General features: G+C 52.5%; 1 protein-coding gene across 2 annotated transcripts; it reads left to right on the top strand.

Moving 5' to 3' along the window:
• Window positions 1–652: 652 nt before the first annotated feature.
• On the top strand, window positions 653–14,596 carry Siglec15 (sialic acid binding Ig like lectin 15). Of its 2 annotated transcripts, none has more exons than XM_013075921.3 (6): window positions 653–913; window positions 9,253–9,312; window positions 9,702–10,085; window positions 10,869–11,240; window positions 12,221–12,251; window positions 13,941–14,596. In XM_013075921.3, exons 1-6 carry the CDS (start codon window positions 862–864, stop codon window positions 14,020–14,022), a joined length of 981 nt encoding a protein of 326 aa, XP_012931375.1. In that variant the 5' UTR covers window positions 653–861; the 3' UTR covers window positions 14,023–14,596. The 2 variants fall into 2 exon arrangements, with proteins under 2 accessions (XP_012931375.1, XP_087049275.1); XM_087193149.1 differs by having other exon boundaries at window positions 720–913; window positions 10,866–11,240; window positions 13,941–14,192.
• Window positions 14,597–17,965: the final 3,369 nt, after the last annotated feature.

Raw genomic sequence — 17,965 nt, 5'->3', positions numbered from 1 at the left:
TCCCAGGGTCCTGACTTCTACTTGATAATGCTACCCAGCAGTCCCCAGGGTGGCCTCTTCACTCTGCTGCAGAAGTGGGATTGGATTTGTTAGACATGCAGATTACCTATCAGCCCCAGACCAAATGCACCTGAATCCACATTTTCATAAGACCCCCAGATGATCCTATGACTATGAAAGTTTTAGAAGTGCTGTTCTAAAACTTCAGGTTCTCTGGAGGGAAATCTGGTCACAAAAGTGAATTATAGGTAGATCAGTCTTTTTCCTGCAAATACTGACAACTCCCCATAGTCTCCTATCTCTCAGTGTGTTGACAGGCTCCTCCCCTCAGTCCTTTTCTACATCTTGCCAAAATCTCACCGGTAGGTAGTAAGGAAGAGGAGAAAAGAAGAGGATGGAGGGAGACAAAACCTGCCTGGTACACTGAAAATTTGGGAAAGGAGGGCAGGAGGGAAGGAAGGAAGGAAGGAAGGAAGGAAGGAAGGAAGGAAGGAAGGAAGGAAGGAAGGAAGGGAGGGAAGGAAAGGAGGGAGGGAGGGAGGAAGGAGGCAGGCAAAGGCCAGAGGCCACAGAGAAGGGCCCTGATTGGTCCCCATCTACTTCCCTGTCTCCTGCCCTGGAAAACCATCCAGCACCTCCCCTCTTAGTTTTCCACATGACTAAACTGCACGGGTCCTGTGTAATCATACCACCAGCCACCTAGCAGCCTGTCCCCAGTTCCTCCAGCTCACAGAGCCCAGTGGGGCCTGCAGACCTGGGCACCCCACCGAGCCCTACCTGCTTTTACCACACTCATGCAGAAGGGGCTCTCACTGGTGACCTGGCTGGGTGTGGGACTGCTGGGTCTCCAGATGCTTCAGCATGGAAGCATCCATCCGACTCCTTGCCTGCTTGGCCTGTGTCATCCCAATGGGTGAGTTTCCACTGTCCTCCCTGGCCCAGAATAGATAAAATCTTAGCCATAGTCTTCTCTTCTCAGAGCTCAGCAGCTGGGTTTGCCCAGAGCTTCCAGACCTGGGTAGGAGGAAAAGCTGTGCTTTAGAAGGCTATCCTGACAGAAGCCAGAAGTTCAAATGTGGACTTTTCTTTTTTCCTTTCGCCTTGGGTTTCCAGATGATTTGACGCAGTCTCCTGGCTTCCTGGGCCTCAGTATCCCCACTGAACAAAGGCCACCTATCCCACTCATTGCTGAGAGGCAAAGAACAGGAATGGGGAAGACTGCAATCTCTGGGTGTTACTGCCACCCTGGTGCTTTGTCTTGATGGCCACATCCCTGAGAATAAGGCAAGAAATGCACACAGTTGTCTGGGGACAGTGCTGGAATAAGGGTGAAATGATTTCATGTGGGGAACTGGATCAGAGATGGAGGCCACTGCCCTCCCACAGGAACCCCAAGGGGCGAGTGAGAACACCACCCACGGCAGGCTGAAGTAACAATGTCACTTAGCTCAGTGAATTGGTGCCCCTGAGCACAGTGCTTTGCAAAAGGTCCAGAGAGACCAGAAACCATCTGCATCTGAATCTCAGGGAAGGATGCAGACCCTCTGGCTCCATCTGAGACCTGCAGAATCAGAGTAACAGGTAGCAGGTCCCAGGAATCTTCAGTTCCAACCACCTTCTCAGGTGATTCTGATGCCCAACACAGTTGAGGGTAATAAGAATAAATGGCCAAGGGAATTCTCTTGAGCCCTGCTGAGCAGACCCAGTCCTTTCCCCAATCTAGCCAGAAATGTTACTTCTATCCTTTGCCCCTGGACTCTGCAACTGTGCCACTATGTGCCTGGCCATCATGTGCTGTGTCCTGGCATCGTGGTGTTGTGAGTAGTCCTTGGTAAGGGATCCCATTTCCACACCTGGATGACAAACTTTCACAACTCAGGCTCCTGTTCCCTCCTCTTTAGTGTTTAACATGGTGTGGGGTTCATTTCTGGTCTGGTTTGCACAGTACTAGAAAGCACCTATATAGTTCGAACAAAGTGCGGGGTGCTGTTAGCTCTCATAATCCTATAGCCCTGTGCAAAAGGAACAATTCCTATCCCCTCTTCACAGATGAGGAAATGGCACACACAGGCTCAGCAAGCAGCAGGTGGAGCTGGCATATGAATCCTGCTGTAGTGACTCCAACTCACACTGTCATTGTCCCATGGCAGGGACCAAAATAAGGGAGAGGCTATCTTTTCCCACTTGACCTAACTCAGCCATCTTTCTGGGATGATTTAGGGCTGCGTCCCCCTAAGAGGGAGCTGGAGGAAGTGACCCTGCTCAGTGCTATGGCGGCAGATAGCTGAGCTGTTAAGGACACAGGTGCTGATGTCAGGCACAGCTTTGAACCCTGACTGCTGTTCACTAGCTGTGGGCCTGGAGCAGGCCATCTCACTCATGGTGGTACAGGGCCCGTGTAGCCCCCAGACCTCAGAAGCTGCACAATGAATGGTGCTAAATCCTGCAGAAATCACACTGCCTCAAGAGAGACAGGCTCTGGTGATTTGGGTCAGAGTTTGCTTTATTTTTCTCTGGTTAAAAGTCAGCTGCTATGAATCAGTTAAAGACAAAAATATTTAGAGGAAGCATGAGCCAGCCACAAGTTCAAGAACCAAAGCCAAACCACACACATGCTCTGGCTGTATGTGGCAATCGTCAGAGAGGCCAACCACATGTGTGGGCCGGCTCACTGAGGAGACCCTTGTGCTTCACACACCAGTAGCTGCTTTGTGGTTAAAACCACAAGGCTCAGGAACCAGGGTGATCCAGGAACACCACTTTCTGAACACTTATGCTCACCTGTGCGCCTCCCCATGTGGCCCAGCCAGAGGACACAGGCTGCTGCCTGGGCAGGAGACTCTAAGGATCAGACTCAGCCCTACTGCCATGTGCAAGCATCCTAGGACCCATGAGCAGGCCGCCCCACTAACATGGGCCCAGTGGTCACATCACTGCCTTGTCCACGTCTAGAAGTATGGCCCAAGGGAGGTCCATGATGAAAGAGAAGTGGGAGGAATCCATCCCTGGAATTGTCCTTCCCATGCCCCCCTCCCTCATGCTCATGCCACCAGCACCCAGTGCCCTAATCCAGTGGTGGTAAACCCATGGCACACATGCTGCAGCCAGCTGTCATCACTGAAAGCTCCAAAAGGCTTGCCATCGCCGCTGCATCCCTCAGGGGTTTCCCTCACAGTCTCCCTTGCCTTTCTTTCTACTCTTTCTCCTTAAATTAAAAAGCCAGAGTGGCCAGGCAGTGTGGGGAGGCGGAAGAACATTGGTCTGGGAGCTCTGATCACCTGAGCCTACTGTGCAGGCTTCAGTAGGCCCACACACCTGGGAGAAGTAGATGTGGCAATCTCAGTAGGTGCCGTCCTCAGGGCTCTCTGTACCAGAGCAGTGGCCAGCAGCCCATTTACTCTTCACTACAACCTACCTGCAAGGGCACTGTCCTTACCCCTGTTTTAAGGGAGCCACAGTGACCTTGCTGAGGCGTCACTGCTTGGATGTGAACAGGAGTCTTCCACACTCCTGGCTCCTCACACTGCCTACCATACAGGGGGGACCTGGGACAAAGCTTAGTCCTGAGAGCTATTTACTTTACCAGCTCTGAACCACACAGAAGAACAACCCAAGATGGCAAGACAAATGGCAGCAGTCACCCAAGCCCCTCGGGGTGCTTGTGTGGGATTCAGGGAAAGGTCGGGGAGAAGAGCAGTGCCTCGTGGTGGATATGGCCCTGGGATAGGGGCAGCGTGGGCTCTGCAGCTCCATCAGCCCAGGTGAACAGGCCACATCCACAACCCTCAGCAGGAGGGACAAGAGTTAAGGGGAAGGTGGGCTGACCCTGAGAGCAGTGGAGACCAGCCAGCCTTTTCTCACATTCCCTCACCCTCACACTTCCTGGAACCTTCCCGGTCTGGTTCACACTGATAGATGGAACTCGTCCCTTCTCTCCCTCCCCGCCTCCCCAGTCTTCATTCTGTTGACACCCTGTCAACAGAAAGCCAGAGAGAGATCTTGGGGAGCCAACCAAGGGGCAGGAGGAATGGGATGAAAGGCTCTGTGCCCCAGCTGGAGCCATTTCCCGTGGGGGAAGCTTGCTTGTGAGGATAAACATGGCTTCTTGCCCCCAAATCACCCTCTCCTGACCCAGGAGACATGGGTACCTCTTTCCCCTTGCCACAATGCCCAGTGACCACCACTGAAGCCACTTTCTGACAACACCCTTGTTAGCGTGACCAGGTGCCTCAAGGAGGATAACCCTGACAGCTGGGCTTGTCAGATTGGCTGCCTGTCAACCGGTAGTGTCAGGCCTGGGTCTGGGGGAGGGGACAGAAGCACAGCGGGCCTCTGAGGGACTCTAGTTCGACGTGCCATGGTGCCATACCTCTTGAAGGTGCAGTCGGTCCACAGTGATGGCACATTTGGTGACATCTCTACCCCAGACTCAAAATTCATAACTTGCTCCTTCCAGGAAAGTGTGAAGCTCACCCCAACAGACCTAATTCTTGTTAAAGTGCCATTCTGTGAGAGTGACCCCTCTGGTCACTGTCCCTCTGTGACCACCATGGAGCTCACTTAACTGTCAATGACACCTTGGGAGGTTCTTTAATCCCAGGCATTATAAAATACATTAAAAGATGCACAGAAATAGCTGGGCATGGTGGTGCATGCCTGTGATCCCAGCACTTGGGAGGCTGAGATAGGAGGATCACCACAAGTTTAAAGCCAGCATGGGCTATCTAGTGAGTTCAAGGCCAGGCTGAACTACACAGCCAGACCGTGTCTCAAAAAAACAAAACAAAATAAACAAACAAAAATGCACAGAAAGTACCTGTCTGCCCTCTGCCATGAAACTGAGAAGCAGCTTCCCTTGGAGTTAACAAAGTATGACTGCATTCAACACCCCACAGGGGATGGACACCCTGCAGGGGTTCCCAAACCTTTGGCTAACTGTGGCTAAGACCAAGAATTCTATTTCTGGTCCTAGACAATGGTTTCTCCCTACCTACACTCTGCAACTCTGTCCTTTTAAAAATTATTTCCTTTGAGACAGGTTTTCACTGTATAGCCCAGGGTGGCCTTGAACTCAACTAGGTAACTCAGGTTGGTCTTGAACTCTCATGCTCCTACCTTAGCCTCCTGAGTGCTGGGACTCCCTGCATGCCACCACACCCGCTCAGCCTGTTGTTTCTCCATAAGTTCTCTCCCCACTGTGGTGGCTCTGGCACGGGGGTTTGGGGTAGGAGATCAACTCCTCCCTAACATCATGAGTTTAAGGACTGATGATGTGGGAGCTCATGCAGATGCTCCACTCCAGTTTAGATGACCAGGAGGCCACTGTCTGCAGTGCTTTGGTGCTTTAGTGATTGGCTGTGAAGGACATTTAAGATGTGGGTACATCTTTCCTAGTGGTTGCATTTGCCAGCTAGTTAGTGGCTTATTTTTAAGTATGCAAAAGGCTTTCTTTTAACTAGTCATAGAACATTCTATGTATTTCCATGGTAATCCACATTTGGTTTTCAGACATAGATTTTTAGAGTCAAAAGTCACTTTAGAAAACACCTAGAAACATCATTTTGTGGGTGACACTGCTGAGGCCAGAGAGCTATGGGGACTTCCTCGAGGTCCCAAAGTCAGCTTCAGAGCCAAGGCTGGAGCCCACCACACCCGACATGCCATCCACAGGGTGCCCCACTGAATGGGATACCTAGTGTGACATCAACTTTTGCAGTGATTCGGACCATCACTGTGTGCACCTGTCGCACCAGCCTGCTGTCCTGTCATGGTGATTCAGGGCTGTCTGGGTTTAGTCCTTCTCTGGCCGGTCCTCTGATGCTGTACTTTTATCATTTCAGCTGTCATTTCATTATTTTTACTGAACCCTTCACCTTGAGTGATTATCATCTGTTATTTCCTCTTGCTGCCTTCAATCAGCCTACAGATAGAAACTACTTTCCAGCTTCTCCATTTCTATTTCCCTGGCTGGAAAACTAAATAAACTTGTTAGAACTGTATATAAATTAAAAACCATAGCTGGGCATGGTGGTACATACCTGTAAGCCCAGCTACTTGGGAACATGAGGCTAGAGAATTACAAATTCAAGCCCAACCTGGGCAACTTAAGGAGATTCCCATCTTAAAAAAAAAAGCAGTGACAGAACACTGGCCAGACTGTCAATATATTGAGGGGAGCATTGCCCCTGGGGCTGTATCAACAGTAAACTCTCAAGAGACATCTATACAGTGATAACTAAATGATTGGTTTCCAGGTGAGCTAAGGACAAGAACTGGACTATTTTGCTCCAGCTGGTCTAAAATGCCCCATACAACTGCCAAGGATTCCGTGTCAGGGTAGGAGCGTGTGACACCCCCCACCCCCGCTGCACCATTAGCCTGGGTGTATCTTCCCTGCTGCGTAGGAGCTACCTATCCCTCTGCTCACCCCACACGTCAATCAAAAGACTCATGAGGGAAAGGACCTAATGGAGAGGAGCCTGTGCTGTGCACAGGAACATTGGGATGATTGACCTACATGGTTCTGTTCAGTCCTCTGAGGAAGCCAATGGCTCCCCATTTCACAGCAGAGGAGCCTGAGACCTGGAATATCAGTAATTTGCCTGAAGATCATCCAGTCCATGAAGGAGCCTAGAACAGTGCCAGCCACAAATAAGGTGCTTGATGAAAGCATGCCCTGAGGTGAGAGGGTCACCTATGCCATCTGTCCCCAAGTGGGCAGGCTTTGCACCTCCTGTTGTCCCCTGGAGGCTGACAGACATGAGGCAGGCAGATTAGAGACCCTGCAGTAAGGGGCCAAGGTTCCAATTCAGGCATCATCCCTGCTCTGTCTCAGCAGACAGGCAGGAGCAGCAAGAGGCAATGCTAAATGTCACTGGATGCTAGGGAGCTTGGGCCTCTACCAAAGCAAATGCCTTTGTCCCTGGGCAATTCTCACCCTCACCCTAACTTTAAATCCCCTGGGCAACCACATCCAAAGGTCTCTGTGACAGAGGGATTCCAGTGCCCACCTCTTTGAACCCCATTCAACAGGTAAACAGGAAGCCGACATCTCCTCTTTCATGGATTTGCCAATCCCCGACTGCCCAATGTCTCTACACCTCTCTCCACCCACCCTGCCCTCTCCGGCCAGCCTGATCCCTCCCTTCTGCTGTCTCATAGCAATTCAGTTCAGCATCAATTACTAGGAGATAGACATGGTGCTAGGCAACAACAACACAAATAGGACCGCATAGACAGTCTCTGCCCTCTAAGAGCTTTAGGCGAGACACACAGGCAATGCCCAAATTAGGAAGTGCCCATGCCAGCCATGGGGGACACAGGAGTGGGATCCCAGAGCCAGGCTTGGGCTTCATGGAAGGCCTCCTGCTGTGAGGACAACTCAGCGAAAGACTGAGAATGAATGGGAGGAAGCTGGTTAGTGAAATGGGCCAGGAATCATGTTCAGACAGAGCAATACTGTTCACATCCATCGTTAGAGCTCATCTGCAGACAGCAGTGTACTGTGTTCCCAGAGCTGTCTGCCTGTCTGAGCTGTGAGCTCCAGCAGGCTGGAAAGGTATCTTGTTTATCTTTGCCCCTGCTGTTCATAGCCTGGTGCCTGGTATGGAGTGGGAAAGTGTCCAAATGCTGAAGTGATGAATACATAGCGAACATGGGGAATCAGTGCCTGGCTCTGTGATTCCTGCAGGATGCAACAGATCATCAGAGGGAGGAGTGGAGGTCACAGAGGGTGGGAAGTGGCAGGGACACTGAGGTAGAATCTGAACCTTAAAACTGGGAGATGGTTTCAGTAGCTAGAAGTACCGACCAAACCTGCATGACCTTCAGACACGGTTTTCCAAATTTGGAAAAGGCCCTTTGATTGTTAATAACTGAACACACAAGTTCTTACTAGGAATCAATGGCAAGTCCTCCACTTGAGTTGAAAAACATAATTATACTTGTTCAGAAAAAAAGAGATTAGTCCTAAAAACAGATTGTCATGAAAACAGAACTGGTGGTTTTACCTGAGGGCAGGCTGGGCATGAGCCCGCAGTTGGATCTTATTGGAGGCACAGCTCCCAAAGCCTGGGCAGCTCCATGGGACTCATGCCTTTCTGCAGGTGCAGCACAACTGGGGTCACCTGAGGCCGCCTGGATCAGGACACTGCACTGAAGGAGAGGACAGGGGCGGGGCCAAGTGAGGTGTGACTTTTCCATCTGAAAAGGAAGGTGTAATGAATAGGCTCAGGACAGCCATCTAGGGCTTCGAGAGGGTCACCACAGGAAGAGGATTTGCATGCTCCACTCAGCAACGGCAACCATGTGGGTGTCAACAGACACAGGTTCTGCGCAGGACAAATATCCTGACCTGTGGGTTATTCACCAGTGGATGGTCTTCCGGTGCTGGCTTGAGGGTATTTCTGCCCAAGGAATGAATCGGGCTAAAATGCCTCATGGAGCAAAAAGCAGTCAGAAAATCTGGGTTTTTCCTACTTTCTACCTGCATAAACCTGGGTCATTTCCTTATCTATAACAATATCTACCTTGCCTTTCTTCCTGGAGTGCTCTGAGAATCACACAACATGGTATGCAGGAAAAGAACTGTGTAACTGCAGTGCCCAGCATTATTCCCTCTAAAGATCTCTTGTGGACTGCCCCCCACCCAGGGCACAGGCTGGGCAGTCTTAGCAAAACACTGTCTTATGGAGGTACCACCCTGGCCTGACCCACACTAAAGAAGCAATTACATGGGGTTGTGTGGTTCACAGGCCCTGAGATGAGCTGTAGGCAGAGCTCAGCTTCCAGACCTGCTCTCAACATGTTGCAGGGGTTCACAGGGTCAGAGGAGGGGAAACTGAGTTCAGAGGCACATGCCTGCAGGCAGCCAGGAGGCAGGAGCTACTGGTAGCCTAGGCTACTGGTAGCCCAGCACGCTGGCTTCTCAGCTCCCTGCCTGGGCACTAGCGTTTTGGGAAGCCAGCCAGGGCAATCTACTTGGGTTGACTTGGACTGGGGAGGAATCTCACCCACCATCTCAAAACATTAGGTGTCAAACATTGTCCCTTCCCTGGCCTCAGTTTTCCATCTCTAAGAGGGAATGTTGTCGACCTCAGATGAACCCAAGGTTTCCTGCAGGCAGTGGAGTGAGGCAGTCTGTATTGAACATCAGCTTTGCCCCAAACAACCCTGTGACCTCAGACAATTACTCAAATTCTCTGTGCCTCAGTTTATTAACATGTAACCAGGGATAACTATGCTTACCTCTAGGATCACTTGTAAGAACTAAAAGAGATACTACTGGGAACGTGCTCAACACAGAGATGCACAGTAAGTAATTTTATTACCATCTTCCTGGGAATCCCGAGACTGCTATAGCCACGGGATACCAGGGGGTCTCCAGAGCAGCAGGGCAGGATTTGATGGGAAAAGCTAAAGAGAAGACTGGGCTCACTGAGCCTGTGGAGGAGGCCGAATTCCCTGAATGAGGCAAAGAGCCCCAAGGAACAGGGAGAAAGGCCAGGGACTCCCCTAGCCACTCGTGGGAGTGCAGGGTTTGGGAGCTTCTTCTCCAGTCAGGAAGTGGGGTTCTGGACACCGGAGTTGTCCTGAGCCTCCGTGTTTCCAGACACCCCCCTCCCCCGGGACGCTTCCTAAGTCCTGGGGTTTCCAGGGCCCCGGGGGTCTCAGGCCAGGCCTGATGCCCGCCTCGCCCACAGGCGCGCCGGCGAAGCGCTGGTCCATGCAGGTGCCGGCCGAAGTGAGCGCAGCGGCAGGAGACGCAGCGGTGCTGTCCTGCACCTTCACGCACCCGCACCGCCACTACGAGGGACCGCTGACGGCCATCTGGCGCGTAGGGGAGCCCTACGCAGGCCCGCAGGTGTTCCGATGTGCGGCGGCGCGCGGCAGCGAGCTCTGCCAGACTGCGCTGAGCCTGCACGGCCGCTTCCGCTTGCTGGGTAACCCGCGCCGCAACGACCTGTCCCTGCGCGTCGAGCGCCTCACCCTGGCCGACGCCGGACGCTACTTCTGCCGCGTTGAGTTTGCCGGCGACATCCACGACCGCTACGAGAGCCGCCACGGCGTCCGGCTGCGCGTGACCGGTGAGGCGGGCCCGGGTCCGAACCTCTCCCGCCTTCCCAGTCTGGCGGGCTGTCCGGGTGCCAGGCGCGGTGCCGCCTTCGCGATAGAAGTCCACCAGAACCGACCCCTCTCCTCTCTCCCAGGGAGAGGGGGGCCACAAAGTAAGCCTGGTCCCAGAAGGAGCTGGGCTGGGCCCGGGAATAGGCATTGTGATGCAGCCCATGGACCGTGGCTGTCCCTAGTAGCTCGCAGACCAAGGGGAGGGTAAAACGAGTGAACGACCCTGTGACAAGGGCTGCGTGCACCCGCAGGGGCGCACGGGACCCTCGCCAGCGGTGGGCACTGTACTAGACCCAAAGATACGAAGATACTGGAGCCAGGGTCCCAGTCCCCAGGTAGTGGCTCTCCACTCAGGCCCCAGCTGTGCATCACAATAACGACCCTTTAGCGAGCACCTGCTATGGCGTCAGGCCTTACTCCAAATGCCCCAATGGGATTAACTTGCCAAGTTTTCTCAACAACCCCATAGGGTAAGTGCTACTGTGATTTCCATTTTACACATGGAGAAACTGAGGCATAGAGAGGCAGAATGGCTTGCCGAAGCCACACTTGTGTTGGGGACCCAGGCGACTTGGCACCCAGACGCCCACTTCCTCCTCTCTGAGCCCCCTCCCACTCCTCCGAAGCGCACCGGGGAGAGGCATCCTTGCCTTTGCCGGCTGTTCGCGCTCTGCGCCCTGCTTTCTCACCCTCCCCAGCCTTGGCCGCTGCTCGGTGACCGCCGCCTGCTTTCTCCCCAGCAGCCGCGCCGCGGATCGTCAATATCTCAGTGGTGCCCGGCCCGGCGCACGCCTTCCGCGCCCTCTGCACAGCCGAAGGGGAGCCTCCGCCCGCCCTCACCTGGTCCAGCGCGGCCTTGGGCAATATCTCGGCCGCCTTGCAGGGCCCAGGTCACGGCTACCAGGTGACCGCCGAGCTGCCCGCGCTAAGCCGCGACGGGCGCTACACGTGCACGGCCGCCAACAACCTGGGCCGCGCGGAGGCCAGCGTGTACTTGTTCCGCTTCCACGGTACCAGCGGGGCCTCGGCGATCGCGCTCCTGCTGGGCGCGCTGGGCCTCAAGGCGCTCCTGCTGCTCGGCGCTCTGGCTGCGGGTGCTGCCCGCCGCCGCCTAGGTGGGTGCACCCTGGATCCGCATGGGTGCAAGGGGAGGGCCGGGCTCTTCTCTCAGGTAAGGCCATGTGGCTGACCTCCCACCCAGCATGAGGGACCATAGCGTCCTTTTTGCACCTGTGCATCAGCTCACGTTCTTCTCCCTGGACCCGGGAATCAGAGCCTGGACTCTGGAGCTCCCTTTGCCCTATGAAAGTGCTCTGCGCAGCTCTCACTGCAGGCTTTCCCCAGCACCACCATTCCTTGTGTCACAAGCCTCCAGGGCCTGGTTTGTGCTGCAGGGCTGCTGGGAATACTGAGATGCCTAAGGCTGGGTTCCCTGCCCTCCAAGGAGGGCTGAGTCAGCAGATCATGGCAGCAGGCTCTAAGAAGGGGACCCCCTAGACCCCAGAAACTGTAGATGGCAGAGAATGGTATGACATATTCTGGTGGGACCAGAAGGAAGGCCTTACACAGGATATGAAGCTAATACACATGAGCTGGGATACAAGCAGCCGATGGTGCACCGGGCAGGAAGCACAGCATGGGCAAAAGTGTGGCAGCTCAGACCCAAAGGGTATCCTTAGATTGCTGCCACGAACTTTGGTCACTGAACTGCTTGGAAAATTTTCTGCGTGTTCTGAAGAGGGAGGGACTTCCCAGAGTGTCCAGTCCTCCCAGGTCAAACTCTCTAGGCATGAAATCTAGAATTTGTCAAGGGTGTCATGACTGCCACCCTTACTTTGGCCACCTGGCTTTCTTGCTGGTTATTCAAACTTACTAAGCGTTTGTGCTTGAGCGCCCCCAGACTGTACCTCTGTCCACATTAACTTGTAGCCAGCTTTCAGGTGGCGGTCTCAGTGACACTTCTGCAGAGCCTGCTGTCTGTGGTCTGTTCCATGCTTCCCTGGGGCCCTTTATCAGGGTGGGGTGGGCGGTGGTAGTAGGCTTGGAGGCTGGAGGCTGCAATACAGACTTGTTCCTCTCTCTGTCCCTCACACAGAGCTCCCGGTCACCCAGGACACCCATCCATGGTAAGTGTGCTCACTGCCTCACCCGGCTCACCTGTACCTAGTCCCATTGGCTAAGGGATACGAGCTTTCTCATAACTGGCATAAGGAGAAAGAAGAGGCCCAGGGCAGAGCCAGGGTCTTCCTGCCAAAGCAGCCCACCTCAGTCCAACACCCCCTTCCCTGGACAGACAGGCCACGCTGACCAACTGTTCATTCACACCACCCACACTCAGGGCCTGGTATCCGTGGTGCTGACTGTGATACCTTCTCACTTCCAGGATGTTTCTTCTTATCTTCCCCAGCATTCTAAAACAGCCAGTCCCACACAGAAGCCACCACGGGGACACTTGTTCTCCAAGGCACAGCTAAAGTCTTCCCAAACAAAATCTCATCAGGTTCCAAGGGCCTGGCTTCAGTGAGGGGCCTGTGAACCCCAGCTATGAGGCCATTGACAGGAGAGCCATGCTCGCCTTCCCTGTGGTGTCTGCCCAAATGGAGGCCAGTGCGGTGCTAAAGGAGAAAGAAAGCAGCTCTGGACCTAGGTGCTCTGTGCCTGATGCTGGCTGGGGTGGGGCTGAGAGGAGCCCAGCCTTCTCTCCAGCTGCCTGCTTGAGCATCTCCTGAAGTCTCCATAACTTGTCACATGTCCCTTTTTTGTGTAATTTACTATCACACCAAGAGCCCTGAATCAGAAAGTCTATTGCATTTAACAATTTTCTAGTACTTTCTATGTAGCAGGCACTGGTCTGGATGCTTAAGAGACAGAAAAATCTCTGAACTCACTTTTCAGGGAGAAATTTAATAAACACAGAAAAATGATTATCTTAGATTGTAAAATAAGCAATGTGAAGGGAGAGGTGAAGCAGAGCCCCATTAGATCAGGATGTTCTCTCTGAGGACATGGCATGAAGGGGCGTGAAGCCGGAGGCTGAGCCTGGGGTAGCCAACTCCAAAAAGGGGAGAGATGAGAGGAAAGATGCCAGTGGGTCTGGAGGGAGTCAGGTGTGGTCAGAGCATGGAGCTTGGGGTGGGCACCTAGACAGCCGATGCTGTGGGGCTATTCTGAGTGATAGGAAGTCACTGGGTGGTTTAAGCAGGTGAGCAGCCCCACCTGGACAAGAGGATCCAGGAGATCAGATCTGGGGGGCTGTGTGCCGTTTGGACAGAGGGGTCAGTGCTAGGGGTAGGGAGATGGGCAGGGGTGCTGACCCAAGGGCAAAGTGGACAGCTTGTGGTGAGGGAGGGAGCCAGGATGCCTTAGGGTAGAGCTTGGGCCTGGGGGCTACTTACTGGGATGATGAGGTGAGAGAAGAGAGGGTGGGGTGTGGAGATCATGCAGTAAGGCAGACATGGAGGACTGAGGTGCCCATTAATATGTCCCAGGAAGAAGTCTGGAAAGCAGAGCTCAAGAGGTCAGGCCCAGAGACTTGGGTCTGGAGGTCAGCCACATTGAGTTGGATTGTGAAACCTCTGACAAAATCACTTCTGGGAAACAGAGACTCTGTGGTATAGGATGCTGTCACCTACAGCAGCCCCCTCCCCACTCTTGCCCTGTCTCTGACATTCACTTAGTCCCCCAGCCCTCTTGGTTCCCATCTCTTGTCTCCTGTTGTCCACTATCTCATGTCCCCTTGGCCTACTCCTAGGGTACAGTTTAGGAAATCAGAGCCCTCCACATTGGCTGGTCAGTCAACCTTCTTCTGTCTGCAGGCCCCATGCTCAGGAATCCAGTTATGAAAATTTGGGCCAGATGAACTCCAGGAGCCCACAGTCTGCTGCATGTTCCCCCTGAGGAGCTCCTCAGCCACCAGCATCCACTTGTGTACCTGAGAAGCGAAGGCCAGGGTGAGGCTTGGCTGCTACAGCCTTTCCTGGTTCCCAGGCACCTTGGCAACCCCCAGCTGGGTCATCAGCGGTCAGGAACCAGCTCAACAGAGTTTCTTCTGGCCTCCTCCTTGGACTTCTCACAGCCTCCATGATACTCATGCTAGTGGGACCAGCAATCTGAGTGTGTGTGTGTGTGTGTGTGTGTGTGTGCGCGCGCGCGTGTGCGCGTACCTCTATTGGTCAGCTCTATTACTGGGACAAAACACCCAACACCCACAACTGAGAGGAGGAGAGGTTTACTCGGCTCACAGTTTCCCAAGTTTCAGTCCAGAGGCAGCTGGCTTCAAGGGAGAAACATGGCAGAAGTGTGTGGTGGAGCAAAGCTGCTCACTTCAAGTAGAGTGGGGAAGAGCACCGGTGAGAGATATACCCTCCAAAGGCACCCCCCAGCAACTTGCCTTCAACTGGGCCCCATCTCCTAACAGCACATTCAGCTGAGAACATCAATAGGAGTCAGATGAATACAGTATGCCCATGATCCAGTCACCTTTTCTGGAGTCTCATAATCCAACCAAGTTGACAACCTCAGCAGTCACAGTGCCCTTGTATGCCTCCATGTGAAACTCCTGGACAGCTTCCTCCATCTTTTTCCCTCAGAACACTGTTGGAAAGCAAACCGGAAACTGATCATAGGGCCTGGAGGCCCATCAGGCTCCAAACTGCTCTACCAGGTTTCTATGTGGACTGGGATAATTTTTTCACCTCTTTGGGTCTCAGTTCATCCACCATTGAACATGGACAGTAATATAATCTTCTCCTTTCGCTGGTAGGTCTATCAAGATCCGAGGGAATAATAGATGCGATGAGGTTTTTGCAATGTACAAGGCTGTCTCAGATTTGGACCTTGTCATACAGTTTTTGGATAAGTTGGCAGTCACATCAGGCTTGTGAGGAACAAAGTATTCCAAAGAAGATGCAGGCTGGGGGTGTGCAAACTGTGGTCTGAGGAGTATCAAATCCTGGAAACTTGGTAGCAGGGAGAGGCCTGGAGGCCCTGTTTCCTGCAATATTTACTGCAACTGTTCCACATCTTCTGCCCACCTCTTACTGCCCCAGATGCTCTACACCGTCTTGAGGTGGGACCCCCAGGAGAAGGAGCCAAAGACCCATTATCTCAAAGCATCTGGAAGCTACTGTCTCAAGGGCTGGAAGCCAGGAGACTTGAGGGGAGATATGGGACCCCGTGAATACAACAGCTAGAATCTATGGCCCACATCCTCCCTGATGTGTAGTCCAAAACCACTGGCACTCTTACCCCATTTGCCCAAGTCCAGTGAGGCTAACTGTATGGGGTACTGAACTCCCTTTTTAGATAGCAATGTGAATTTACTGGTCCTATTAAGGGAGAAACATGCTTGAGAACCAGGTGAACAGTGGACTAAATTGGCCATGATGCCTTTCTGAGGAGATGCTCTGAGGGTTGAGCGGTTCACTAGCCCCCCCCCACACACACAGCCTTTGCCAGGGCAAGTGGGTGATGGCAGCTCATTACTGGGATCCAGCCAGCAGCTTGCCTGAGCTGTTAAGAGTTCACAGAAGATGACATCTATAGCCTCCTCACAAGGACATTTGGGCACCTCCAGGGTGTCCTGTATCACCAGGGAAGTAGTTGGGGATACAAAAGTGTGTGTTAGAACATCTGCTTGTTCTTTGAAGCCAGTTTCATAACCCCCCCCCAAAAAAACTGTAATGTGAATTATTGCTTATGTATCTGCTTCGTGCTAAGAACTGGACAAAGTATTTGAGGCTACAAAAATGAAGAAGTAACCTGTATCAGCCAAGATGGACTAGACTGTGCTTCCACAAACCCCAAAAGCAGCGGGTAAAAACAATGAGTTTATTTCTTGCCAATGCTACAGGCCCATTGCAGACTGGCAGAGAGATTTTGCACCATTGTTACTCAGAGACCCAGGTCCCAGAATCCATCATCTTTTATGGATTGGGGGAAGAATCCTCCAGAGGGAGCTGGGTGTGAATCCCTGTTACTCAAGAGGCCAAGGCAGGAAGGAAGATTCCAAGTTTGAGAACTTCCTGGAAAATTGCCTGTCTCAAAATAAATAATAGTAGAAAGGGCTGGTGGTGTAGCTCAGTGGTAGAGGGCCCTTGGGTTTGATTCTCAGTAACAAACACCCACACCCACACTCATACTCCTCCAGAGCCCCTCCCACAAGTGGTCTAGCTCATTAGCCAGACCTAGCCATGTGCCCTGCTCAGTCAGAAAAGACTGAGCAGGGCAACGCCACATGGTATTCAGAAAGGGAACACTAGGGACATTTGGGAACAGTACTGGTGGCTCCACACTGAGACCTTTCAGAAGCTCTCAAGTGAGTGATATGGTAAATGGAAAATCATGTGTGGGTAGAGGTATCTGGGGGTAACTTCCCGTCTTGGGGAGGCTTCCTGGAAGAAGATTCATGGAAAGTACATGTCAGTTATGTAAACAGAGAAGGCCAAGGGGAGAGTAGAGGTTGGGAGGTAAGAAAGGAAGGCATTCTAAGCAAAGGGACAGACAGTCAGATGCAGCATAGCCAGAAGTTGCCAGAGCAGGAGGGTAGAGGTAGGGTGAGGCCAAAGCTGGAGCAGTAACATACCCTATGCTGGGTGCAGGGCGCTGCTGGCCTGCATGTGCTACTTAGCAGTCTTCTTTCACACATGCAACCACTGCCCTCTTCAGAGCCAGGATGCTCTGGGCTGCGGCCAGGGCTCTTGGAGCAGTGTCTTGCAGTAAGTTCCAAGGGGCACCTGGTCAGGAACACTTGGGGAGCTTGTCCGAATGCTCATTCCGAGCACCACTTGGATTCACTGAACCACAAGCTTGGAGAGGGAGGCTGGAATTATAAGCAAGTTCTTTAGGTGACTTTGCCTTCACTTTTACTGTGGTCATTTTTAAACACACACTAAAAAAGATGAAAAAGTAAGATGATTACCCATGTGCCCAGCACTCTATTCACCACTCATTTCTCACTATGTGCTGTGTGCGCGTGTGTGTGCGTGTGTGTGTGTAAATCATCTGTAAGCTCTGACACTGCAGTACTTCACTCTAAACACCTCCAAAGAACAAAAACGTTCTCCTCCATACTATCACCATGCTTGGGAAAATCAACAGTAATTCAGCAATACCACCTGCCTCAGTTACTTTTCTCATTGCTGAGACAAAATACCCAACACCCACAAGTTAAGGGAGGAAAGGTTTATTCAGTTCACAGTTTGTAGAAGTTTCAGTCCATGATCAGCTGGCACCAAGGCATGGTGGCATGGCAGGGGGGCAGTGCAGAAGAGAAACAGTTCATGGTGGGCAGAAGACAGAAGGCACCAAATTACAAGCAACAACAGCTTCTTTGTGCCCCTTTTACATTCTAACTAGGCTACTGGGCTTAGGGTTGGAAAAATCAATCAGTGGACTTAGTCATCACATACCCTTAATCTTAGCATCACACATTCTAGTTCAGCCACCTGTGGAAATGCCCCATCTAGGATTGCATGAGACTTTGGGGAAACATCTAGACACAAGCCATAACACCACCTTACAGTCCACATCCAAATTTCTCCCAGTTGTCCTCCAAATATCCTCTTTAGCTTGTTGCTTCTAACCAGGATCCTTTTGGAGTCTGGATGGTTCTTGGGCAAGCAGAAATTTGAGGCTCACTCCATGACAGGCCTGACGTTTGTTTCATGGTGCCTAAGTACAGGGGTACTGGCTAACGATACGGCAGTCCTTCCTGCAGGATTTGCTCTTAGCAGTTGGGCTACTTGGGAGCAGAAGCACCATGCTCTCGAAGGCCTCTGATGCAGCAGTTCAGGCAGTGATGGGCTGTGGGAGTACGCTGAGGGACAGGTGTCCCTCCTTT

The sequence above is a fragment of the Heterocephalus glaber genome, unplaced genomic scaffold, assembly GCF_053883595.1.
Source record: "Heterocephalus glaber isolate CG9 unplaced genomic scaffold, H.glaber_assembly_v1.0 deba00000331, whole genome shotgun sequence".
Taxonomy (NCBI): domain Eukaryota; kingdom Metazoa; phylum Chordata; class Mammalia; order Rodentia; family Bathyergidae; genus Heterocephalus; species Heterocephalus glaber.
Note: the sequence above shows the minus strand (reverse complement) of the source record. Positions and strands in the feature narration are given on the sequence as shown.